The following is a 26,467-nucleotide window of genomic DNA, read 5'->3' as shown; positions in this document are numbered from 1 at the left end:
ATGGAGCAAAACTTGTTTTTTAATGCCACACCAGTCAATGGTGGAAAATTTGACTGAGTAAACCTCATTGTCTGCCGCCAAAATAAAAACATACAAACGAAATCAAAACGATAACAATTTTTGCATTTGCTGCCACATGATTTTCTTTCTGCTCTTTATTTCACATGTTTTGTTATTTTCCCCTTTAAAATAATGTCTCATTTTGTAAAGTATTGTTATTAGCCAGAATACGGGACTTTAGCCGTCCCGTATGGATGTTCCCAGGGACGCGGGACAATTTTTTTAAAATACGGGGTTGTCCTTTGAAATCCGAGACGTCTGACAACCCTGCTTGCAATAGCTCACTGCCCCGTCAAGTCTAAATCCGGCTCTCTAAGCTACTTTAGGACTTTTAACTTCTATGTTAAATATTTTTATGCATGTATGTGGTGTCTTCATAATGTGTGCATGTATATGTGTGTATGTTAGAGATGTACCTAGTAGTACTTTGGTGTTGTGAAAGGCTGAGTACTCGACTTTTCTTTACTCGGCCTAGTACCAAGTTACCGAGTACTGAGTACCAATTATGTTTCAATAATAAGAACTACCGACACATGTGATGAATTTTGAAATAATTGGAATAGTAGTTTTGAACTCCATGTCCATATAATAGTTTTTAAATTAAAATTCCAGCTAAAATTTAATCATGCATTATTTAAAAGACTTTGTGTTAAAAATTTAACACCAATTTATTTTCAAAATTAAAAATTAACAAATGAATAAAAGGTATGATTAATCAAGTTAGAATTAAAACAAATTATTTCAATCTATTATAGTTCTAGTCTGCCAAACATAAATAATTTTTTTAAGAAAACAACGTTTAAACCACAAATGTGCAGGAACACTACAGACACGTGTTTCTGTGTTACAAGGAACGTCTTTTTCAGTGCATAAAATGTGAGTTAATGAATGTAAAGACATCTGAAAAAAAATCTAACTTTTGTCAGATGTCTTTCAATCCATATGCATTGAAAGAGGCATTCCTTGTAATGCCAAAACACATGTCTGCAGTGTTCCTGCACATTTGTGCTTTTCAACGTTGTTTTATTTGCTTTTATTTTTTAAACAAAGGTATTTTTCTATTTCTTATAAATAATTTTTTTTTGTAGCAAAAATCAAAATTTCATATTTTCTATACTTACTTTTTTTGCCCCATTTTAAAAATAAGTTTTATTAACTTTGGGGACATTAAAATAAAGATTTACTCCATGGAAGCATAACAAGCTTCATTATTCTCAAAATTTAAATTTTACTTGTAAGTGATTGCAGTATATTATATGCTTGCACTTATTTTTTAATTGTAAAATCTGTCTTGAGCAATAGTCAATTTTTTACAACTACTCGGTATTGGCCGAGTATCTGATCAAAATTTGGCCAGGTACCAAGTAGTTACCGAGTACTCGGTACATCCCTAGTGTGTGTGCTTGGGCAGCGTGCGAAACCAAGCCCCTCAAGAAAAAAAAATTCTGGATGCGGCAGTGTATGAGCTTATGAATTAGACATAAATCAGCATGTACCACTTTTCCTTTCACTGCCTCATTTTATACATCTGATTCATCTGCATTGAAGATGATTTTCGTAGGGTTGCCAAGTTTTTGCCAGTGGTGGAAAAAACTACGTTTTTTTCTGCCGGGCAAAATTTGCCAGTGTTTGCCAAAGTGGCAAAAAAATTTGCATAGAGAACTTATGTACAGTTTTTTTACAATTTTTCCCTCAGTAAATTAATAAAAAACATTAAACATGCTTTTGATAAAATTCTAATTTTGGTTTTATTTGTGTTCTAGCTCAAAATAAATGCAATATTTAACTTGTTTAAAGATATAATATATTTAAAAAAAATTGATTTAAATTTTTTTAACCTGAAAGTAAAATCAACAATTTGTATTTAAGACAGGAAAATAATGGTAACTTAAAGGGCATATCACACGAGAGAAATTACAGGACATCGCAACCGCAATAGCAACCGTAACGCTATCCGGAACTGGTTTTTCTACTCACTTCCACAAACGATCGCTCCAAAATTCTCGTGTGCTATGGAAATTCGCAGTTGCTCGTATACGGGCAAACTTTTTCCTCCGCTAGAAAAAAATTGGCTTTAATTCTGGGCAAGTTACGATGGAACCAATCAGGGCGCTGGGATTTCGTGACCTCAGGCAGCGTCACTGTAAAATACATTTGCAATCGTGGCGACAGAAATGTGGGGATTCCTTTTTATTGTTCTATTTATTTTATGTTTCAAAAATTTTCAGTTACACTTTAAAAAACGGATGAGAGACATTTAACCTTTGGTTTTGCATCTGATTTTGAATTTAAATTGCTACTTATATGTTAGTTAACATCAGTGCGAATTTTATGCATTTCTTAATTTATATTGGTGTTTTTCGTTTCATTGGGTTTTTGAAAATTGTTTTGCACAAATGTTACAATGGGGTCGTTTCCAAAATTTTAAACGTATTTTTTTCTGAAGGAACATGCTTAAAAACATAAGATCTGACCATTTTTTATATAATTTGTTTTTGTTTAATATTTTTAAAAAATTACTTGAATCATTGCGCTTTTATTGTTTATATTTCTGTCGTGTGACGTCACGAATGATGAAATGCATTCGTGTTGGCATTCACAGAGCAAAATATTTGATTCGCATCTTTGCTCACGTGTATTTGTGACGTTATCAAGACCACACCTTGTTTCAAAAATCGAACATGTAAAAAAATTAATTAAAAAATAACGGTTTGGAAAATGAAAGTATTTTTAGGTCCAAGTTTTTTTTTTTTTTTTTGCTTATTCTATCAATTTCAGTGATAAAAGTACCTACTACTTTTGACTGGAGGAAACCACCCCATTCTGATACTTGAACAATTACAGTAAATTTTTTCCTTGAAAAAGTTACGTGAAAATTCCTTTTTAAAAATCATAGCATTGAAGCTGTACTTTTCTTTTTTAATTCAAACTGATGGTTACATACAGTATGTACCATTTGAAAATACTTAAAATGTAGGAGAATGTGAGGCAAAGTGAAATGGTGAAATATTTACTCTACTTTTAGCTCCACCTATTTAGTAATATTTTGACTGTGTAGTAACACATGTACTCTATTCCAGTCAAGAAAAATCATCCCTCTGAAAATCAAAGAATATGATAATGCAAAGAATTTTTTTTTAATGATACGCACATTGTAATATTTTGTTGAGATGTCAAAAATTATGTTTGGCATTATTAAATGATAAAGTTATTTTTATTAACATTTGAAATATTGATTGATACGTACTGATATTCAATGCAGTGTTAATTTGCTCAGTATTAAGCTTATTTGTATTATAAATGCTTGTATAGCTTGTATAAATGCGCATCATCGTTTCATTACATTTTTTTAAAGCGTCACTTTATTTTTAGATGTTTGGAACTATTTTAATAAACTCGGTCACAGATTTTCCTGTGTGCAATATGTATCTAGTGGCGTTATATTTGTGTAGGTTAAAGTGTTAGCACTTCTCCAATATATTTATGAACTCGAAGTTTAAAAAAATAATTATGAAAGGCCTATTGATCAGAGTTTGCTGGCTTTTTTTTTTTTTAATTTTTCATGTTTGTTTTTAGCTGTGAATTTAGGTATAATTTGTTAGAATTAAAATTTTTTCTTACCTGTCAATAAGTGACTAATAATTCCTATCTAAAATTAAGATTTAATTTAGTTGTTATGGGAAAAAATAAGCCTAGAGAAGTCATATATTCTGTATGTCTTCTTTAAATGTAACAAGAGTATCACTTTAAATCAAAAATTCAATTAATAGTAATAAAAGTTTTCTGTTTTTCTGAAATTTTCACCATAAGTTCTACAAATTAATGTTAAAACTCAAATACGAATTTAACAGGAGGAGTTTTGGAGACTGCATGAAATAATAATTGATGCTCTAGCTCTGAAATCATTGCCTTGATCATTTCCCTTTTTTTTTTTTTTGCCATCTTTTCACAAACCCACATACAATTAAAGCTGCAAGAGCTGCTTTTAAGTATTTGATTACTAATTTCATCCATAAGTGTCAAATTAAAGCGACGCAGTGTGATAATCAAATGCAGAATTGACAAAAAGCAATGAACAAGCGCAAGCACATGGATGTAAACTAAAAAATGGTAGCCCCCGTTGTGAACAAATCGAGCAACCGTCCACGCAACCGGCAGCACCCTGTAGGCAACTTCCCTTCTGAAAAACCAGTTCCAGATAGCGTTGACGGTTCCTATTGCGGTTGCAATGTCCCGTAATTTCTCTCGTGTGATATCCCCTTAAGATGATTGTCTTATAGAGCTGGAAATGTACAGGAAGTTTTAAGTTTTCTCCATTACTTTTCTTGGATATCCATTTCCCCAGTTAAAGAGGAAAAAAATGCATTATTTCTTCAAAGGAAAAAGTCTTGATAATTTTCTATATTGTTCAAGTAATTTCTGTCAAAGTTAAATAGCTTGAAAATCTAAATGAGATTGGGGAAAAATAATCTTATGTAGTTTTAATTTTTCTAGGGTTGGTCATTTAGTGAGCAAAATGTTATTTTTGCCAGGCAGTGGCAAAAACTGGAGAAAACCTTCAAAAATCGAAATTGACTGTTATAAAAATGTACAAAAGAACAATACAATTTTTTACAAAGTAACTGAATTTTAAATTAAAACAGACAATCCAAACTTATATAAGTTTTTCATTAATATTAATGTATAATAAAAACAATGTAATGCTCGGAGAATTAGGTAATGCTTTAAAACTTGCTTATTTTAATGCAATATTAAAAAAATAAATAAAAATACTTTCAATTAGGAAAATATAATTTAATATAAGTTATACATTTTTTTCATATTTCATACTAACGATATTGTATCTCTTCAAATTTTTATTACTCTGATAGCATTACAAAATTTGCATTACTACTCTGCTAAAAATTAACTTAAAGATAAGGACTTGTTATTGTTACAGTTACGTGTGAGTTTCATAGTTTAAACTGAAGTCGGAGATTTATTTTATTGCTATTTACTCTCCTCTTTCTTTTGTTCTGCATTCATAATATTGATTAGAAAAGCATTTTACTGAAACAGTACAAACTTAACGTTTGGATAATTGTTTCACTGACACATTTGAATATTTTAAGTTTTAAAACATTAAAATTGCTAGAATATAGTTGGAATTACTATAATATTAAGCTAGATATATCCAATTTCCATAAATAAAGCTCATCTCCTTTTGCTACTTTGGGCAAATATTGGCCAAAACATTTTTACTAGGACATTTCTTACCATTCCCACTCCCCCCTCCCACCCCCCTTTTGCAAAAACATGCCAACTGTAATTTTTGATAAATTTACCTATCTCAAATTTTATTATTCAAAGAATTAGACTTATAAAAATATTTACTGTTTTATTACATTGCAACATGTTGTAGTGGCAGTGAAGATTTAAAATGATTGCTTTTACTACTAAATGCAGATTTTTCAATTTATTTATTAATATAATTAATAATAAAATTGATAACTAAAATAATTTACTTACAGTGTATTTTTTCATTCATGTACCTAATTTAACAGAATTAAAATTAACTTTTTTTTGTAATTCTATTTTTGCCATTTTTTCCATTTTTGCCAAAGGTTTTTCCCACTGTCCTGGCAAAAGTACCTTTTTGCCGGCAAAATATCCAACCCTGCCACTTTTCCTTTCACTGCCTCATTTAATACATCTGATTCATCTGCATTGAAAATGTTTTTTCGTTCCCGTTCTATCCTCATATCTAGTGACTCAATTTAAGGCTGGTCATTCATTCTTTTGCCTTTAATATCTCAAGACTCTCCACTTGCTGTCTTACCTCTAGATCTTACTTGTGAAGACATTCTGAAGAAAATGAACCACATATCCTACCTACTGCTGTAACTTATTTCAGTTATTGTAGTAATGTAAAATTGAATAATTGAAATAAGAAATAACGGTTAATTGCAGATCACTGCATGCATCTTTGTTCGGGGTTTATAAATAACCCCTTTTTCAATGCAAAAAATTTGAGCCTATCAATGAAACCGATAGTTTCAGATTAAAGCATGCATGATGTAGCCCAGTAATCTGTAATTTTGTGCAGTTAAACGTTATTTCTTAATTTACATTGTAATAGTGTGTTCAGTAGTGAATAATGTGTATGGCACAATCCCTAGCTCTTAATCTAAAATTTACTTTATTCATTTACAGGAAACACTGGCATTACAAGATCCTTGATAATGTGAGTAATACCTTTTGTTAAATTACTCTGTAATAAGGTTTGTTTTTTACATGCATTAAATTATCTGGTGAAAGCCGTGTCAGATCTAAGGGAAGCAAGTTGGAACTTTTGCCCTGGGCAGCAACTTCTGAGCAAATTTACCCTATTTCCGTGTTTTCTCCTCGGAACTTGATGTAAAAACTTGAAAAACGTTGGATAAAGGTGGTAAATTCTAGATTTTCCCCTGCTGGAAAAAAATTGAAGATCCAGCGCTGGCCAAAAGATATTTCATAGAGTCCTAACTTGTATATGAAAGTGAGAAATGAAAACATCTAATAAATAGTTGTTAGATAAACTGGGATAAATATGAAAATCAATTTCTCTCATACATCATAAATACAAGGCATTAATAAAATTTAAAAATGATGTCTGAATTCCCCAATGCAATTTTTTGATTTATAAAGAGCATTGATTTTTATGAAGATGTTTTCGCTTTACCATGGCACTTGCGTAGGATTTCTTCCGTGAGCCTGATTTTAGTTGGGTATTGTTACCTTGCTGACAAAAAACAAGTGCTAATTGATGGAATGTTCCCTTCTGATTAATGATGTTGCTTATTTTGCACATAGAAATTTTTATACTTTGCGTTTCATGCCCATTTTTAATTGTAAAATAGAAATATTTCTCCTTGGAAAGCACAAAAACTCAATGCTTGTTTACATGCAACATTTTGAGAGAATGAAAAATTTAAATGTAGCTGATGATAATTAATATTTCCAATTATAAACCGTTGCCAGCTTTCTTTATTGAAACTATTTTCTTTTTGTAAATCCTTCACCGAAATCATTCATTCTAAAAATGTGTAAACACTCTCTGTATTAATTCACCCACCTCACAATCTTGCTTTAAAACTTCTATTGTTAAACCTTTGGGCATGCCCAAGAAACTAGGGACATCACCGTAAAAAAAAATCATTGTATCAGTATTTTTTTTCTTTCATATGAGGTAAAAAAGGCTGTATTTTTATAAAACTATGTGAAAAAAATTATAAACACATTTTTTGTTACTTTTATAGGCAAATTTTGACAACACTACCTTAGTGCTCATTTGCCATTATTTGTTTTCACTTAGGAAATTTATTGTTATATCTACAATCTTATTTTTTTATTGAAATTTAGTTTACATAGGAGGAGATTAGACCAACAAAGAAACTTAAGCTGCTATAATTGTCTTGTAATAATTGTTTTTAAACTAGGCTTCATACTAATGTAACATTAGTCATAAAATTGTATAAAAGCCTTGCATTGCTTAAACAAAAACAAACCCAAGTTTATAAAAAATCATATTCTCTTCATTTATGATGATATCTTTAACATTAATCCTTAAATGTTTAGAAATAGTGTAATTTATTTTTTAAAACTTATTTCAAATATGTAACATCAGTCACATTTCTCTTTTTGTTATAAACATCTAACAAATAGCATTGACTGCTGCAGAAAGGCAAAAAAGGAGGCAAGATAAATTAAGAAATCAAGGAAAACATGAAAATTAGAAAAAGTAAAACAAAGTAGAAGCTAAAAAGAGCGGATGATAAAAAATTAATAAAAATGTTTTTAAAAACCTAGCATAATTACCAAAGTTATTTCAGAATAAAATAAAAAAGAGAAATTAGATGAAGAAGTAGAACAAGAGTAGAACTAATTTAAAGTATTGAAGTCCCAGGTTTAAATTAGCAGCTGCATTATTCCTCTTTAAAATAATGACACCTTTGTAAAATCAGTTAGTCATTAAAAGCGCTCTTTGTTATATCTTCACAAAAGAAAACTGCAGCTATAAAAAAAAAAAATTCCAGCATGAAATTTGACAAGCAGATACTCCTAGTTCTTCAAGTATTACATTTAAATAAAAAGGCCACATCATCAATACAAAAATATTTCTATGTCACAGCTTCATGCAAATTTCAGAGCTATCACCATCCAACTTGCAATCATGCTATATAGAGTTATATTCCAGTGATACTTTTTTTTTTAATTCAAAATCTGTGTTAAGTGTTTAGCAACGACCCTTTTTTTTTACAGTAAAGGAGGGAATCACTTCCAGCAGAACACATTCCAAATTGTTGACTGCAACTGGAGAACGGGTTCTTGAAGAATATGACAAACAATTGTATCACGAGAAATTAGATGCATTGAAATTGAGAACTAGGAGCATTTAGTAACTGTCAAGATTCAAGCAGTAAAACATTGGAAATAGCCTGTCAGTGAGGATGAAGTTTATTATTCACATGGGAAAGGAATAAAATATTTAGCGCACTAGATATAGTAAATGTAAGAGGACTTTTTATTTTATGAAATATATCAAAAATATAACTTTAAAACTTTATAAATGTACCTTTCTTGTAATTTAAATACAATTTTTAAACAAAACGTGTATGCTAATTTTATCTCCAAGAAGAAATAATTTATAAATGCAGCAATTTATTGTGAATATAACATCAGTCACAAAATCTTTGTATCATCAGTCACAGGTGTTAAAATATTTTTTTACTTTCAGTTTTAAAGTTTTTTCAATAAAACAAAGTGTTTTCATCAAGTCTAAAATCTATTTTAAGGGGAAGAAACCTGTTTAGATTTTACAGTATTAGTTTGAAGAGAATTTCAAATTATAAGTCACAGTTTTCAATGTCTCTTCTGCGTAACATCTTTCACGGTTTTTCATTCCCCTTAGTATTATACAAAAATAATTTCCTCAAATCTGAAAACAAGTGTGGGGGCAGTAATGTACCATATCATGATATTTTAAATCAATTTCAGGATAAACAAAATTTAATTTCAAGACAGTGCTGAATTTATAAGTTAAAAATTCATTCAAATTGTAACGTCAATTCACCGTTTACTGGCCCCCAGAGCCGTCCCAAGTGGGGGGCGAGCGGGGCAATCGCCCCGGGCGCCACGAAATAAGGGGGCGCCGCAAGGCACCCCTTGTTTCGACGGAACACGATGACATTCACACGAAATGAGGAGCGCCCATCATCGTATAAAAAGCCCCGATTTTATAAAATTAGGGGTGCCTTGCGGCGCGTCCTCATTTTGTGTATCATAGATACACAGTCATAGACACACAAAATAGAGAATCATTGCAATGATTCTCTATTTTTTTCGGGCACGAAATATTCCTCTCTCTAAGTCTCTAAAACATTCGTTTCCTTTGTATCATTGAAGCAGATACAATTTCTGAGAATATAACTGTTTAGAATCAAACAAAAGGCACTTCTCCTTTGTCTAGTTCTCACCAAATTGCTTGAATTCTACCCCTGCATGCAGTGACGTAATCAGAAAAAATTTTAATGGGGCACATTGAAAAATCAAAAAACAGATTTTTTTTTTTTTTTTTTTTGATATGATAGATCAAAAGGTGCACGGTCAAAAGTTTGAAACTTCTAGTTTTGAAAACGCAAATTTAGCCTTGAAAACACTATTATAGGCTATGTTTATTGACGTTAGGGTAAGGGAGGGAGCTCAGAAAGTGTTTCCGATCGATTTTTTTTAAATAGATTGAAATCAATTTCTTCTCTCCCTACAAGTTTTCGAGATTGAAATTTCAAAAACACAACTTTAGACAAACTCTTAAGATTTTATGGACAGGAAAATTTGGAGCATTTCCCATGAATATTGTTTAAAACTATGGTTAAAAAATTTCAAGCAATGTTTTACATTCAGGAGCTATTCTACTTAAATTTTTTGTTGTGTAAAAGAGTTGTTTAAAAATCCATTTTTTGTGATATTAAAAAAAGGCCGCATGGGGACCCTTGCACGAATATTTTCTTAAAGTCAAGTCTTAAAACGCAATTTGTAAGGCCATATTTTGTAATATTAGCTAGCGCCAGTGATTTTTCAAAATTAGAGCTCCAAAAACGCAATTCTGAGCAATTTTCGATGTTGTTGAGTATTTGTGGGCTTCTCCCTAAAATTTACAAATATTTGATGCAAAAGAATACCATCCTTGTTTATAACATAGATATGAAAGTTGGTGTTAAGTTGGTACAAGTAAAACAAAAAACTCTTGATAAGAATTAATGGATGAGTCCAGGTCGAAATCTAATTTTGATGTAATTTACTTCGATAAATACATTTTCTATTTATAATCAGCTACTTATTTATTTATAGTAACCCACATTGAGCACGTCCCCAGGTGGCGGATAGGGGAGTACCTCCACAGGATCACCCTGTGGGTGGTAGGAGGGAAATAAAATACCTCCCGCGGTCCAAACAGGCAGAAGTCCAACCTCTTCGGAGGCAATGGCACCCCCTTTCCAATGAATCATTTCAAGGGCATGAAGATTCTACCAAATAATATTAAATCCTATCCGATCAGCAAGCACTGTCCCTATTCACAACTAACCTCAGACCATGTCTTTAATTGCCAGGTCATTATTCGCTCCCTCCTCCAACTTGGAGCACCACCACATGAAATCCTTTACAGTCATCGGGCTCCAGAATTAGCGGATCTTGTTTTTAAGACTTTTGGAGCCATTTAAACCTTTCGCACTCTGCACTTCTTTGGACACAACAACAACAACAGCTTATTTATTTGTGTTCTTAGTTTGATCAATATGAATAACCAATTCAGTTTTAATTGTTTGTTTTTTATCTAGTGGGATAACATTTTACTAGATAAATATTTGGATTTTTAACATTTCCAGTTTTGGGGGCATTAATGTTTCGCAAATATTAGAAACAGACTCATTGCTTGTGTTTTAATTGGATTATGCATAGCCCTCTGATTGTTCTGTTCATTAATATGTAATAAATTCAAGTATTTATTATGCACTGATGTTATAGCCGACTTGATTTTTCTGTGTGTAAGGGGGGGGGACGCCATGAAACTTTCGCCCCGGGCGCTGTCAGAGCTTCGGACGGCCCTGCTGACCCCTTTACTGAAATAATGAATTTTATTTTTGACCCAAAAAGGTAACATAGTAACTACTCCTGCCACCTAATCCAATATGTTTGCTGTTAGAAGAAGTAGACAATTGTATATGGGGGCATTTATTTTTATGTAATCCTAATAATGAAATTTTTTTATCCTTTTCCCAGCCACCTAAAGCAAAAAATGTGTTTGAGAAAGTTCATCGTCCCAGCCGTCGTCAGATTGTCCTGAATTCCCTTTTCATTAAAAATATTACTGATGTGCTCTCTACAGGGGATGTTGCTCCTGAAGTCATGGGGTATGGGATCGAAATCACCAGAGTGAGTGTGAAGTTACTTTTTTACAGACACAGAGTTTTGGTAAAAATTTATAAGTTTCTGAAAGCTTAGTAGTAGGCATGTTTTTAAGCCGATGCTTGAAGCCGATGCTTGTTTTCCACTTCATAATCACATTTTACTATTGAAATTTGGCTTTATCTACATATGTACCATAGCATGTATGTGTATAGCAATCTGAGTATGTGCACAGCATGATCATGTGCTCAGTAGGAGTACAGATAAAAAATTAGTTTGAAAAATTCAGTAGGCACTGGTTTCTTCTCTTATTCAATAGTAAAAACCTATTTTTTTTTAATGATTTATTGCTCTGATGTATAATAAATTCTCATCAATATCTTGAATGATTTTTTGGAAATTATATTTGATGCCTCATGGCTCATAAGTTTCAGATAATTTGTTCCAAATCAAAACCTTTCAGAGAACAGTTAAGAGATTTTGGACTGTTGTTGAGCATGACTTTAATGTTTTATTTATTCATTAAACAGTCATGCCCTAGTTTATTTTAGGCATAGCAATGTGAGCCAAAATGTCATGCCCAAGTGTTTTTTTTTTTTTTAATGCATCATGTTATTGTATCTGAATATATACCAATGTTATGTTTATTTTGGCTTCATTTTTGTGTCGAACCAGAATCTTTTTCGTAAAGTTCTTTTGTGTTTAATTCAATAGTTGCGTTTAATTCACTTTACTGAAGGTTTCAAAGGTTTGTGTTCAAAATGCATCATGGCATTTTCTTTCTATTTATTCATTTTTTTTAAGGAAGTACTCAAGTGAATATGCAGTGGCTAAAAAAGCTTAAAATTTTTATGCATGAAATTCAAAACATCAGTTTTTAACTTCCTAAGCATATTTTACTTTGAACTAAATATTTGAATTTTGTTATGAAAAAAATTGACAATTAATGTACCTAAAGCATCAAAATAACTTGACAGTTTAAAGGTTAATCCAAGGAAATATTAACCAAGGTTTAGGCAAAATTTAACCTAACATGGCTCAAAAACTTTTTTGTTACATTTTACTAAAATTACGTTTTTTAGTAAAAGTATTTTTTTACATACTGTGCATTCTTACGATAGTAGTATTTGTTAATGCAACTTGGTAAATAGTTAAAATTGACTTGCTAGTGCTAAAGCCTTTTCTTTGCCAATATTACTGTTGTTTTTGTTCATTTATTTAAAAAATTCACAGGTCGTAAAACGCCCTGAATTTTGGGATGCCTTGACAGGCACCATTTGAGCGAATGCGTAAAACTTTACAAAAATATATACCTGGTTCGATGCTCTTATGCCACTACAATAATAAGCAAACAAAAACAAATTGATTCTACCATTTTTGTCATTTATGAATGCAGACTGAAAAAAACAATTCACAAAATACCGTGCAAAGTTTTCAATCATGGTAATAAGTCATTACAATTGAAATCATAAAGTGTTGAATTTTTATCTTTAAAAAAAAATTGAACTATGTCTTTTTTCTTTAATATTCTCTGATTTTCAGGTAAAAATATCACCTTGTTGCAAAATTTTGAATGTCTACTGGCAGGTTCCACCAAACTCTTTCTCACTGTGCGAAGACATCGAAACCAAATTGAACTGCAAAGCACGGGCAATCAGGTAAATAACTCATATCAAACATGCATTGGTGTATTAGTAAACTTTATAGCCTCTATGAATATGTACACACATACGCATATGCAGTGGCGCAGCCACGGGAGGGGTTTTGGGGTTAAAACCCCTCCCAGAACACAAGCACATTCATTTTCTCCGTTAAAATCAAGGGAAGAAAGCAGAGTATTTGAGCTTTTCCAAGCGGAATAGGTTTCAACAAAATATCTTGCTGCTTTTAATAATCGGGAAACAGTCAGAAATTACTTTTCAATTCTTAAATATAAAAGTTGTATTTCATGATGAGCACCTAACGGCCCCACTGGTATAAGACAGCTAAAATGGTGTCAATAAAGCTCTACAGGGTATCATGGTACCTCAGCAGTGGCGTACCGAAGGGGGGGGGGCGGAGGGGGCGGTCCGCCCCAGGCCCCGCTTTGACACAGGCCCCCAAATTTCAATTTTTGGTTTTCACCAATATTGTCGCATATCTTGGTTTGAATGCTTAAACAAGTTGGCTTATTAAATCATAATTTTTTTAAAGACCAAATATTTGTTCAGGGATACAATCAATACCTCTTCGGGATCAATGTAGGGTTTATGATACCAGGCCCCGCTTGGACATAGGCCCCAAAATTTTAATTCGTTTTCTTTTTCGCCAACGTGCCTTATGTCATGGTTTAGATAAATAAAAAGTTGACTTTTTATGTAGAATGAATATTTTCTCAGTGACTCTTGCCTAAACAAAGAGAGGGCAAATTATGTCCCACAGGCCCCGCTTTGACATAAGCCCCGAAATTGTATCTCATTTTTTCCAGTAGATCTGTCATATACATCATGATTAGAAATATTAATCAGTTACCTATATATGCGAGTATATATCATAAATTTTGTTAAATATGACTTTTTTTCATAGTGACCCGTCCTAGTGTACAAAGGCACATGAGCGCTTGGGCCACGAATTTAATGGGGGCCCCAAATTTTTAAATTAACTAAACCTATAAAAATCACTTGCTTTTATTTTGTTAAGTGCTTTCAGCAAAGTTGTTGTCTATCCTTTGTGGCGTTGGAAAAATCAGTCAGATAAGTTTTTCTTTTTACCAGCTGCACTTCTGTGGTTTTAAGTTTCGTCGCCTGCCCGAAGCTGTAACTTCTAAGAACAAACCGGATCCTTTCTGACTCAAGCAAAGGGGACTTCCTTTTTGCTATGCCCCTTTCGACAGCGTAAAACTGTTTAATTGGTCAATCCTTCGGGACTTTGACCTTGACTGCATAATACCTCCTCCCATCCATTCTATACTCAATTGCAAGCTTACTTGACTATGGAGAAATGTGCTGCGGCCAAGCAAAAGAAATAGTTCCTAGCCCTTTGTCCGATAATCGGGGGAAATTATGCTCTTCGCTTTAGAAATCAGATTAATTAGTTATAGCCACGCATACGCAAAATTTTTTTGTCTTAATTTCTGTCGAACATTAAATATTTTTAATTCTACCAGCGAAGCCGCGCGGAGCGTTTTCTCCACTTCAACACTTCAATCAAACGCGCCAGGCAAGTATAGGGTCACACCAGAGTTTTTTTTGTCTGAAGAACATAAAGAGCGGGTTTTTTTTTTTTTTTTTTTTTTTTTTCTGTGAGTGAGACCTAGCAGAAAAGTTTTATTTAGACTGTGAACGTGTGAATTTCATCCTTATTTAGGTAAGCATGTTTTAAAAATATTTTTCTCTGAGATTAGGTGATGTTATCAGGTAAATAGTTCCCTGGTGTGTCTTACTCAAAGGAATAGTAAAGGTTTTTTTTTTCTGTAAAAGCCCATTTTTATCCTAAAATTAATTAAATCTGGAATGCCTAAACGTTTCTGTTCACTGTACTTGGATGTTCAGATGCAATAAATTTTTAAGATACAATATAATTTTAGGACTTTTTTCCGTTTTTGATATTTTCTGACAAAGCACAATTTTATTAAAAATATAGTATTTACTAAATTTTACTTAAAACCATATGTTTTACTTTGGTATTTACAATATTGTCCGAAATCAAACCAACACTACTGAAATATGTAAAAATGTACCACTTAAAATAATTACTGTAATATGTGGTACGTACACATAGTTTGAGAAACTTCAGTTTTAATACCAGGTAGGCCCCCATTTCGAGTAGCGCCCCAGGCCCCCATCTGTCTTGGTACGCCACTGTACCTCAGCAATTCCATCACTGCACAAATCCTTTTTAGGGACATCTATTAGAGAGAGGAAGCCTACCGCACCGGATTTTCGGAGGCTCTTAACCAATTCTCATCCAAACCATTATCAGCTAGCATTTGACATTCATAAAGACATGAATGTATTTGAGGAGGAGGTTTTAAATGATCTTGCGAAAAACACACAAAAAATTAATGTAATATTAAAGTAAAACTAATAATAAATATTCTGTGCTTTTCCCACTTTTTTCGTTTTATAGTGATATCAATACGAATTATTAATTGTTTTTATGGATTATTCATTCGAAGTAACTGCTTAATCTGTAGAAATTCTTTGGTATTGAATAATTACGCATTGTAAATGAATGGGAAAGAAAGCAACAATTTTCGATTTTGAAAACCCCTCCCAGAAAAATTTTCTGGCTGCGCCACTGCGCATATGTACATTCATTCAGTCAGACTTTGTTTGTGCAACAGCTAGATGTCACAACACTATGGGTGTTTCTTCACTTTTCAAAGTCCTGAAACAGCAGATTTTAATGTTAATTATACAACACTGTTAACTTTGGATTTCATGTATTCGCTTTCTGCTTGGTGCTGAATTGTTATTGCCATGCAGAACATATGGTTAGTGCCACCAAATATTGCATTTCTTTATTTATGTCTTTAATTAAGGCCAAGCTATCGACTTGGTAGCATTGTGAAGGCTACAGAGATCATAGCCACACCATTACAAATGGTGATCCGTTAATTATAGTTTACCATAAACACAGTATAATTATTGCCTTATCCTTTTTAGGGCAGAGATCATAAGCCGGAACCTTATGGGCAAGGTGCCTCACATCTTCTTCATTAGAGATCACACAAATGCAAGGCTGGCTGCTTTCGAGTCAGCATTGAAGGATGTTGAAGCAGAAATCAAAGAAGATTCTCCAATTGTTCTGGACGAAGCATTTTTAGAAGATATACTGGCTTTTAACTCTGCTAAGGTGAGCATTTTAAATGCTAAATTGAACTTGAGAGTTCATAATGCTGCTGCTCGTAAATATTACAGTAATTACTTGAACTGAAATCTTCATCAAATGCAATGAACACTTCATTTATTTGAGACAAAAGTGCAATTTCTGATTGCTTTAGTATTAATTCTTATATGCTCATGAGTTATGGGGAAGTTTCATAGAAAAATGCTGCATATAAGCTCAAATGACTTTTTTTTAAACTGTTATTGAGCAGATGCCATCATGTCCACTATTGTTCTAAGAAATATGCTTAAAAATCCTGTTTTCCCATAGAATATTTGGAAGTATGCTTCTACAAATTCACACAACCAAACATTTTCAATATAAAAGTTGCCAAATTGCAGTATTGCTTTTGCACTACATGATGCTGTTTAGTCTTGAACTGCTACACTGTTTTCCCTCCAATTTCACTTATGTCCTTATATAAGGAGTTATTACTGGAAAAAACCGTGCAGTTAAGGAACAATATTCATATGATATTACTACTTCAGTGGCGACAATTTGGGTGGGGGGGGGAGGCAACTGCCCCCGCAGGTTTTTCATCATCAAAGATTGCCTCCACGTTAAGATTTTAATTTCCAACCATTCTGGATGAGATTATCCAAACGTCACCTAAGTCACCTAATATTGCTTAAAATTTCAGTTTTAAAACTTCAATTTTGAAAATTTTCTGGGAGAAAAAATCTCTAAGCGCACTCACTCACTCCTTCCTTTAAATTCAAAGATGACCTAAATTTGTATAAAAAGACTCCATTTTGAGGGGGAAAAAATCAGGAAAGGAATCCTCCTAGATAGCGTAAAACTACATTTTTAAGACTCCAACTTAGAAAAAGAAAAGTCTGGAGTTTTTTTTTTTTTTTAAGTCCTCAAAGGAATTTCAAAACGTTTTAAACATTGCAAAAAATCTAGGAGCGAACCCCAAACCCCTTGCTCTAAGTTTGCGAAAGATGGCTATTCTTTATATCAAGACATCAGTTAAAGATTTTTTTCCGGGAAAAGCCATACATATCCTTGCGTTGCCAAGGACAGTCCAAACTTTTTCGTTTTTATTATTAGTAGTAGTAATTAAACTTTATTTTTTAAAAAAATATTACGGGGACAGCATTGGAAACTCTTTTCCGTTCCCCAAACATTGGCAAAGCTCTACAAAAATGGCGTTTTTACAACCACAATTCCGAAACATTTACACGAGAGCGCATCATAACCTCCCCCCCCCCAGTCACTCAAGATAGCCTAAAATAGTCTTTAACTTCCTAAAAAAAGTTGCCCCCACACTTTTAAGCCCCACGTTGGTTCTTTAAAAATGAGCGTACAATACCATTTGAAAGCCTTACTGAATGCCTGAATGTGTCCAAAGATCTTTTGAACAATACTTAAAATTATAGTTTAAAGAATTTTTCCAGAAGCTAGCACAGTGTAATCAGATGATTTTTTGTAATTCCAATATCAGCAGCTGAAATATTACAAGCAATGAACAAAATGTTGTTAGTAAATTACTTCCCTTGTGCAACTGGAATTTGTGTAGCACCTGGGCTGATTCACTTTTCTTTCAATTGAACTAGAAAGTTCAAGAAATTTAGATTTCTTGCTGCACAATGTAAGAGTAAGACTTGTTTAATTGTAGCAAACTAGTGTCAGAGTCAAAAGTCAATTTAAACTGCACCAAATGCAGTAGTTCTTCATGACCTCTAGATACTGGGATAAAATTATGCTTGCAGTGATCAAATTACTGATGCCATACAATGCTCTTTTTGCATATTCAGAAATAAATTTTGATGAAATTATAGTGCTGAAAGATAAATAAGCACATATCACAGCCCTTACAGTCTTAAGAAATCATAAAAGATAGAAAAGATACAGCATCAGCTCAACCTGTCTTTAGAAAATTCAGCATTCCTGATATAAAATTTTAATCGATAGACTACATCAATGATAATTCAGCATTCCTGAAATAAATTTTGAATCAATAGACTACATAAACAGTATGAAAAACATCGCAACCTTACCAAAAATTTTGACAGTCGTAGAGATGAAGACTTTTGAATCATGCTGTAAAATAAGACTTCAGTTAACTGGCCGTTCTCTTATTTTCCTTTTTGCATCTAAGCTGTAGAAATTAATGTACAGCTTGTTACAGAAGTCTGCTGTAAAGTTAGTAGCAGTGAAAACTGGGACAGTTTCATGTTAATTTGAAATCTAGAAAGACTCTCTTTCCATTCAGGTGTAAAAGACAGTTTAACACTAGAACGACTGACATTTTCTGTATACCTAGAAAGACTGAAGGGGCCAGTGTGGCCCCTACCCATTTTTGGAGTGAATTCTTTTAAAAATTCTTCCTGAGGGAGTCCACATGCCTGATACACCTTCTTTCATGACTAAATAAAAACTTAGTACTTAATTGTTTTTAGTTTTTCTCTCTATACTAGGCAAAAGGTAGAATTAGTTTTCCTTTCTAAGAGCAATGGCCACCGTTAAGATGGTAAGCGTCGGTACTGTTTATAGCATTTGGATATCCAACCGGCTGCATAAAGAGGAAGTTACAGGTTAAACTAGAGTGAATGGCATTTTTTTATGCTACAACAATTAGGAGAAAGGAAAAAAATTAATTTTTTAATTGTCAACAGGGCCGATCCTAGCAGGTGTGCAGAGTGTGCACCGCACAAGGACGGCCAAAGCAAGGGGCGGCCGCAGGCCGCATCGTATAGTTCTTTTAATGAAGCAAAATTCCTCATGAATTTCTCACAAGATAACTTATAATAAGAAATAAATATGCTGAATTTTAAATGTTCAATTATCAAAGTAAGTGCCGATTTCCCGACAGCATAGCATACTTTAAGAAAAATAGATTGTTAGGGAACATTGTGTTGGTTCATTGTCCATTAATATCTACTCTTTACACCCATTGCTTCATTTGGTTGCAAAATTTGTGACAGAACCGGTAATATGGCATGGATACAGGGGAGGGGAGATGAGGGAAATGGCCCCCTCCTGAAGCATGAAAGGGTGCTTTCTAAAAGGAGCACTCAAGGCACAGGGCGGCCACTAATGTAGAGCCTGATTGCCGCAGGGGCATGAGGGGCACAGGCCCCTCCCCTTAGATTTCAGAAGGGCCCAAAATCCCCTTAATTTATCATGATAATTAAAAATAAATAATGATTTCACTCAGAATCTAGAGTACAGTGATATCCTTATATATTATTTCTGTAGCCTGTTTTTGGTTTCTACGCCAAATTTCCCTCAATTCTTGATCGATTTCTTTGATTTACGGCTTATTTTATAGCTTATGGTGCTGGCTACTGACGAAAAATAGACCCAAGGTCTGAAAATTGTTTCTTTAGCCGAAAAACCTGTTTTAAAGAACCAGAATAAGGTTTTCGGTCAAACTTATAACTTTAATTTGCGCTATGACCGACAGAGCTGAGTAGCTTGATCGGCAGAGCGTTCTCTTCGTAACCAGGAGATTACGTGTTCGGGCCCACGTCCGAACAATCTGCAACAAAAAAATTAGAGAAATATCGCGTATTACATGAACACTGAATTAAATGAATAACAACTATGAGGGAATAAAATAAATGAGAAGGAAATGCTCCTTGCTGATATGAAAACATTCAGTGATTATGTGCTAAATTACTTCGAAATTGCACGTGTTTTTTTTTTTTTTTTGAAGCTTTGGCTCTGGAAAGAAAATTAAAGCATAATGTAAGCGAAAATATAAGTAACAGGTTTAAGATTTCAGACTACAATAGAATTGTTTTTTGTTCAGAAAAAAAATAATAAATCGTATATTGAAATTTATATTCTTCTAATGAGTTTTTGACTCTTTGTACAAATAAATAAAATACTACCTCAATTTGAAGGGTAAAATATATATTTTTTCTTCTTTTTGCTAAAAAACAAATAGCTTATCACATTTTTACTACATTCGAAAGCATAGTTCAATTTATTTTGTATTTTAACCGTGCTGTTAAATGATGAACACGTGCTGCCATCTAAGTTATAACGGTTTAAGCAGCCTGCGATAACAAATTGTAAAAATTTTCAAAAATAAAAACATTTTTCTTCAATATCTTATCTTATATATTAATCCCCTCTCATTTTAAAACTTATCAGGCTGGCCAATGACGAAAAAAAGACTTACGGTCGAAAATTCAAGTTTTCGAAATCGCCTCTTGCTGTTTCAAAACCTTAATGCTGCCTGTAGTTCTTATGTATTTTTTAAAGCAAAGTTCTAATGCAGTTTTAAATTTTTTACGTCACTTTCGGCAAAAAAAAAAAAAAGAAAAAAATAGCCTTTGTGTGTGTTTATATTTTAATAAAGCTTAACAGCACTGGACTTAGTTGTTCGGTTTAATTGATAAGTTTTTTTCGGTAGAGCGTTCGGCTATAAACTATCTGAACTTCGGGCAAGCTTGGGCTGTCCGACATAATATCAAATTTATATTAGTATTACGCATTACATATGCTCATAACATACACACCTAATAAAATAAATGCAGTGGGAATGCTACTTGGTGTTTCGACTCCTTTATGCAGGCTACAGTTATCATTCGGATAAGTTGATTGTTAATCGAACTGTGTTCTTTGACTACATCCAGACCACTCAACATAATGTAAGCATAAAAAAGTATTAGATTTACCTAAAGAAATCCTTTTTGTGCAGAAAAACATTTTTATTGTATGCTAAAATGTAGATGTTTCTAATAGCAGTGTTCGACCTTTTGTACAAATGAAAAAATACTACGCCCGATTAAAACTACGAGTTTCACTTAGTAAACCTTTAATTTTTTATTCGCGCGAATACGATATAAAGCATTAAAAGTATTATCAACTTCATTAGCAAGAAATTATTTTCTACTCCTCTGCTTTCTGCTGAAAAAAAAAAAAATACATTTTGTCTACGTTCGAAAAATTACACTTAAGAACGGACTCAGTTCAACTGGTTTTGGTTTTGAATTTTAAGTGTTCGATTAAAAGAGAAACATGTGAGGGCATTTAAGCCGTAACGGTTAAAGCAACCTTCTATGTGAAATAGTTCAATATTCAAAGATAAAAACACTTATTTTCAATCAAATTTATTACTTCTCTAGAATGTTTGTTTCAATCGCTACGTGAGATCTTCGTAATTCTTTAATCAAATTCCATGCTTTGCGAATAATTTTAAATCGTATCATGCTGATTAATGACAAAACACAGATGCATGATCTTATTATTATTATTATTATTATTATTTTTTTTTTTGGCAAAAAGCTTTTTTGCTGTTTTTTACTACGCATTCCTTCAATGAATAGCTTTCGAAAAGGAAGGCGCAATTGCTAGGTTTGTTGGGGTGTCGGGCTGTTAGTCAGAATGGCGCCAATTCGAATACGTGCCAATAAATATCTCTTTAATGTTTCTTTTTTTCCCGTCAGATGCTGACATGTGCAGGACTGTATTTGCCACAACCTGTTTTTTCACATGCACAATTATTGCTTTTTCACGAGTCACCACTCAGCCACACTTTTAATGACATCTATGTTTGCATTGAAAATATGTACGATTAAAAGGGGAGCTATGATCAAATTATCACAACGTTGTATTTAACGAGGTTTTGTTACTGATGTCTTTAAATTACATGCCTTCTCTTCTGCGCTTACTTTTTTTTCGGTTCTTCGTCATAATGTTCTTCCTTTGAAATTCTTAAAGAGCGAAATGCCTTATGAAACGATTTGAAGCACAGTGCGGAGTTCCGCACGGGTCGACTAGTCATTTATATTTGTGGATTTGTGTAAATGCTAAGAGAAGCAAAAAATCTCTTATTTGTTGATAAAATTCCCCTTAAAAACTTGATGTCTTTACAAATCCTAAAACCACTCCAAGTGTAGTCTGTATTTACTATTAAAAGTTATATCATAGGTAACTTTGATATTTACGGTTTAATGCAACGAGCAAAGTTTAACCACAGCTTATATAACTATCGTATACAATATCTCTTCTATTTTTTAAATGCATAATACTCTATTGTGATATGAGGTACCTCCAAATTTAGCATGGTATCGAAATATTTTATAGCTTCATTATATAGAATAAGCAGGAATGGGGGAGGGGGGGGGGCAAAATAAATTTCATGCCTAATGTCTTCAAAAATCTAAGTCGGGCCATAGGGGGGCCCTGAAATAGAACTGTGCCCCGTGTCCAACATCAGAATGATCGGGCTCTGCACTAATGTTTAGCCCCCAAGCTTTTATAGACCTAAACAATTAAGACATATTTCATATATTATATTTTTAAAAAGCTATACTTATTAGTACTGATTAGATACTCTCGCAAGCATTTCAAACAACAAATTATGATTTCAACAATCGCGGATGCGTGGGAGAAACAGTGGAAAATTGCGACCCCCCTGAGAATCAAACATATATGAATGACGAACTAAAATTTTGTAATTTTCCCCCTTTACAGCATTTTTTTCGAATTAAAATCACGAATGAACTGCCCGGTTTCAGATCAGGGCTTTTGCCTCGAGTAATAGATTTAAACGTCGCTCTAAAACGAAGATCCAAAAGGATGCCATGACCTCCTTGACGAGACTAAAGAAGGCTTCAAATTGCGTTTTTAGGACTCTAATTTCGGAAAATTTTGCTGTTTTAACCACCTATCTTAAGGACCCAATTAAATCTCTGATTCATCCCTTTCACCTTAACTTAATCAAACATAGCCTGAAAATGTTCGCTTTAAAATCCAAAATGTGCTTTTAGAAGACAGCCCTTCTTAATGTCATCAAAATTTACTTAATGACATTTTTCTTATTTCGTTTTCGAAATTTTTGCGATGGAGGGCCCTAAAATCCATTCCCAAACATTACTACCAAAGATAGTCTCAATTAGCATCTTTAGAGAGACCCATAATCCCTTGAAATTGACTTGAGTTTCAAAAAACAGTTCGTGAGGACACACTGAACCCCCCCCCCCCTGGCCGCTCCCATCGTTATCAAACAATGCGTAAAATATGATTTTCTAAAAAACTCTGGAGGAGAACTGCCTGGCTTATGTAACTTTTTACGGCGCTAGGGCATACCCATCAATTGTCGAAGTGAGATGGACAAAAGGTCTATAGTTGTGCATTTTCAGATATTAATATCGAAAAATATCCGAAAGATCCGCCGAAGCTTCCCAATTTTGTTAACGTTACCAAGATAGCAAAAAATTGCGCTTTTAGAAATATCCACTTGGGAGCCCCAAAACCCTTCCTTCCCAAAAATAGCCTAAAATGGATTTTAGTTCCGAAAAATATTTCGGTTTGGAATATTTTCACAATTTTCCTATCGGTTTCAAATATAGCCAAAAATGGGTTTTTGAAACAATAGTGCCGAGAAATTACCGGAGAAAAGCTGCGAGATCCCCTAACGTCACCAAAGACAGCCTAAATTTGCGTTTTAAACTTCAATTTCGAAAACTGTCGATACCTCCCTCTAGCAACGTCAACAAAGATAACCTAAAACTGCTTGTTTAAAACTTCAGTTACGGAAAATTTTCGGGAAGAGCGCCAATCTTTCCTAAGCTACGGTCACAAAAAATAGCTTCAAATTGATTTCAATTTTGAAAGAATTTTAGGAGACTCCAACATTACTTTTCCCATAAAGTCTCGAAAAAGTTCGTAAAATTGTGATATTTGATGTCAATTTCGAAAATTTCTCCACACACCTTGAATATACCCAACTCTTTTCTCCTTGCAACCAAACACAACCAAAGATTACTAAAGCTATTTTTCGTAGGCCAATTTCGATAATTTTCTTTGAGCAATCCCCCCTCCCCTGATTCCTCCTCCTCCGTGCTTTCTCTGATGTCACCGAAGATAGACTATAAAATGCATTTTTACGACTAGTAAATTTTGGTATCTATTACTTTCTTCAAAGATATCAATTGTACCTAAGGAGTTTCTTACTATAAACTTTTCTCCCTTTTTATAAGTTCATCATTCTTGTTTTTTTTTTTTTTCTTTTTTAAATTAGAACTTGATATAGAAATTTGAAGAAATATTTATATGGACGTCAAAGGTTAGTCAAAATATGCAAATTACTCTTGAGGGGCGGCACATTAGATCTTTGCACACGGGCGGCCGACACCCTAGGATCGGCCCTGATTGTCAAAATGCTTAGGGGCCACTGTGGCCCCTCCCGTCTTTCTAGGTATAAGGATCAATATTAACAGTACTATGAGGCGAATGATTAAATGATTAAACAAGCATTCAAATAGTGTCATATAATGAAAAGTCAGAAAATTCCATTAAGTTCCGTTAGATATTATCCGAGTTATTAAAAAACAAACTACGCGAGGGGCCCCACAGGCCCCTCCGTCTTTCTAGTGTTAAAATGTCGAAAGATGACTAATTTAGCTTTAAAAAAATTATCTTCATGCTGAACTTCACATATGTTGTGCATTTATATTGTGAACTGAAGCTTATTTATATATTGGCTTACTTAAACAGAAAATTAGTTTTATGTTTAGCCATATTTTTTATCGTAAAATTGACATTACTTCTAAAAAAAGAATTACTTAAAGTCAGTTAATTTAAGCTAAAAATAGAGAGTATGTTATACATTTTTTAATCTATTTATTTATTTATTATTTTTTTATTTTTTGTAATATTGTGTACTGAACCTTATATTTTGATTTATTTAAAGAGAAAACTAGTTTCATGTTTAACCATTTTTTGATCATGAAATTGTCATATTATAAGTTCCCTTAAAAATCTGAATTATTTAAAATGAGTTAATTTGAGTTAAAAATGATGATTATGTAACAAAAACTTTTTTAAGAAATTGTATTTTTTTGTTATATTGTAAAATGTTAGGGAAACTTGCCGAAACCATGGACTGATCCAGCTCCTAGTTTTGGCTTTAGACTGTATTTGGTTGCGTAAGTGGGCCATGACCTCCACAACTCCCTCTCTGGATTCAAAGTTCCAAGGTTGACTGGAACATAACTAATATGTAATTAAAATTTAAAAAAAAAATAGAGCAGTATTTGATTCTATGTAGAAATAATTCCTTAATACTATTAAAAGCCAGATGAATTTTGGAGAAAAGAAAATAAATTGAATTTCAGTGTTTTTTATTGAATTTTCGAAGTTTTATGCTGAGAAGGAAACCTTTAGCATCATCCACAGTACCAGAATTTTTGCACATTAATTGCTTCTGGGAACAACTTTTCTCTGCACTATTGTAGTACAGTACTCTTCTTTTTTCTTTTCTTTCTTTCTTTCTTTTTTTTTTTTTTTGTCTTTTAGTTTTTTTTTTTTTTTGATAGATCTTTTTAGATTTTGTCCCTGATGTATGTGGAAAATACATTTTAATTCTTCATTTTTCACTTTTAGAAAATGCACCAGGAAATAGAAGAAAAGCCGGTTCCAGTAATTGAAAAAGAACCCGATGATTCCCCTATGTACCCACCACCCAGACCCTCAGACATGAAATGTGATGTGTTTGGCCTAAGACACGATGTTATGATGGACAGAGTGATGGCTGCAAAGAAAAAAACGAAGCCCTCTGAACACGAATTTGTGGGTGCCGAATCTCGTCCTTCGGAAGACGGAGACTTGTTCTCCAGGATATCCGGGGAGACTTTGGAAAACATCGACCGTGAGAAGATTCTGAAGCAGTTTCAGGTTGAAAGAAAGAAGCTCAGATCAAAGAAAAAGGAGGAACATGAAGATGAAGTTGACAACGATTATGAATGGCAATCATACACAGAGAATGAAACTGCTAGGGATACTTTTGAGGAGGACGATTACATTGAAGATGAAGAAATTCATAAGCGTTAGAATTGTGCTTAATTAAAAGTGTTTAAGTTAAAAGCAATAAAAATATGAAAGCCAAAAGGTCTGATTTTTTTTAAGCGTCTTAACTAAAGTTGGTCATCTAGAGATTCTGTTAAATTATACTTAATGTGTTAATTGCCATAATCAAATTATAAAAGAAAAGCATTGACTAATATTATTATTATATACTGATAGATAAGGGATTAAAAGTTGTTTTTAATCAGCATACACTTTAACAGTACAGATACTTGCCATTTTATAGAGATGTTATTGTTGGCAGGTTCTTGCTGTACAAAAAAAAAAAATTAATTTATTACTTGGC

The 26,467-nt window shown here is 33.0% G+C and overlaps 1 protein-coding gene across 1 annotated transcript in view; it reads left to right on the top strand.

The window, feature by feature from the left end:
* The window catches only part of LOC129227819 (putative ribosome-binding factor A, mitochondrial), a 28,242-nt gene extending 2,045 nt beyond the window's left edge, over positions 1-26,197 (top strand). The window contains exons 2-6 of the mRNA XM_054862432.1: positions 6,253-6,283; positions 11,359-11,511; positions 13,027-13,142; positions 16,131-16,320; positions 25,702-26,197. Coding sequence (XP_054718407.1) covers positions 6,253-6,283; positions 11,359-11,511; positions 13,027-13,142; positions 16,131-16,320; positions 25,702-26,148 — 937 coding nt within the window. The 3' untranslated portion in view covers positions 26,149-26,197. The remainder of the gene's footprint in view (positions 1-6,252; positions 6,284-11,358; positions 11,512-13,026; positions 13,143-16,130; positions 16,321-25,701) is intronic.
* Positions 26,198-26,467: the final 270 nt, after the last annotated feature.

The sequence above is a fragment of the Uloborus diversus genome, chromosome 8, assembly GCF_026930045.1.
Source record: "Uloborus diversus isolate 005 chromosome 8, Udiv.v.3.1, whole genome shotgun sequence".
Taxonomy (NCBI): domain Eukaryota; kingdom Metazoa; phylum Arthropoda; class Arachnida; order Araneae; family Uloboridae; genus Uloborus; species Uloborus diversus.
Note: the sequence above shows the minus strand (reverse complement) of the source record. Positions and strands in the feature narration are given on the sequence as shown.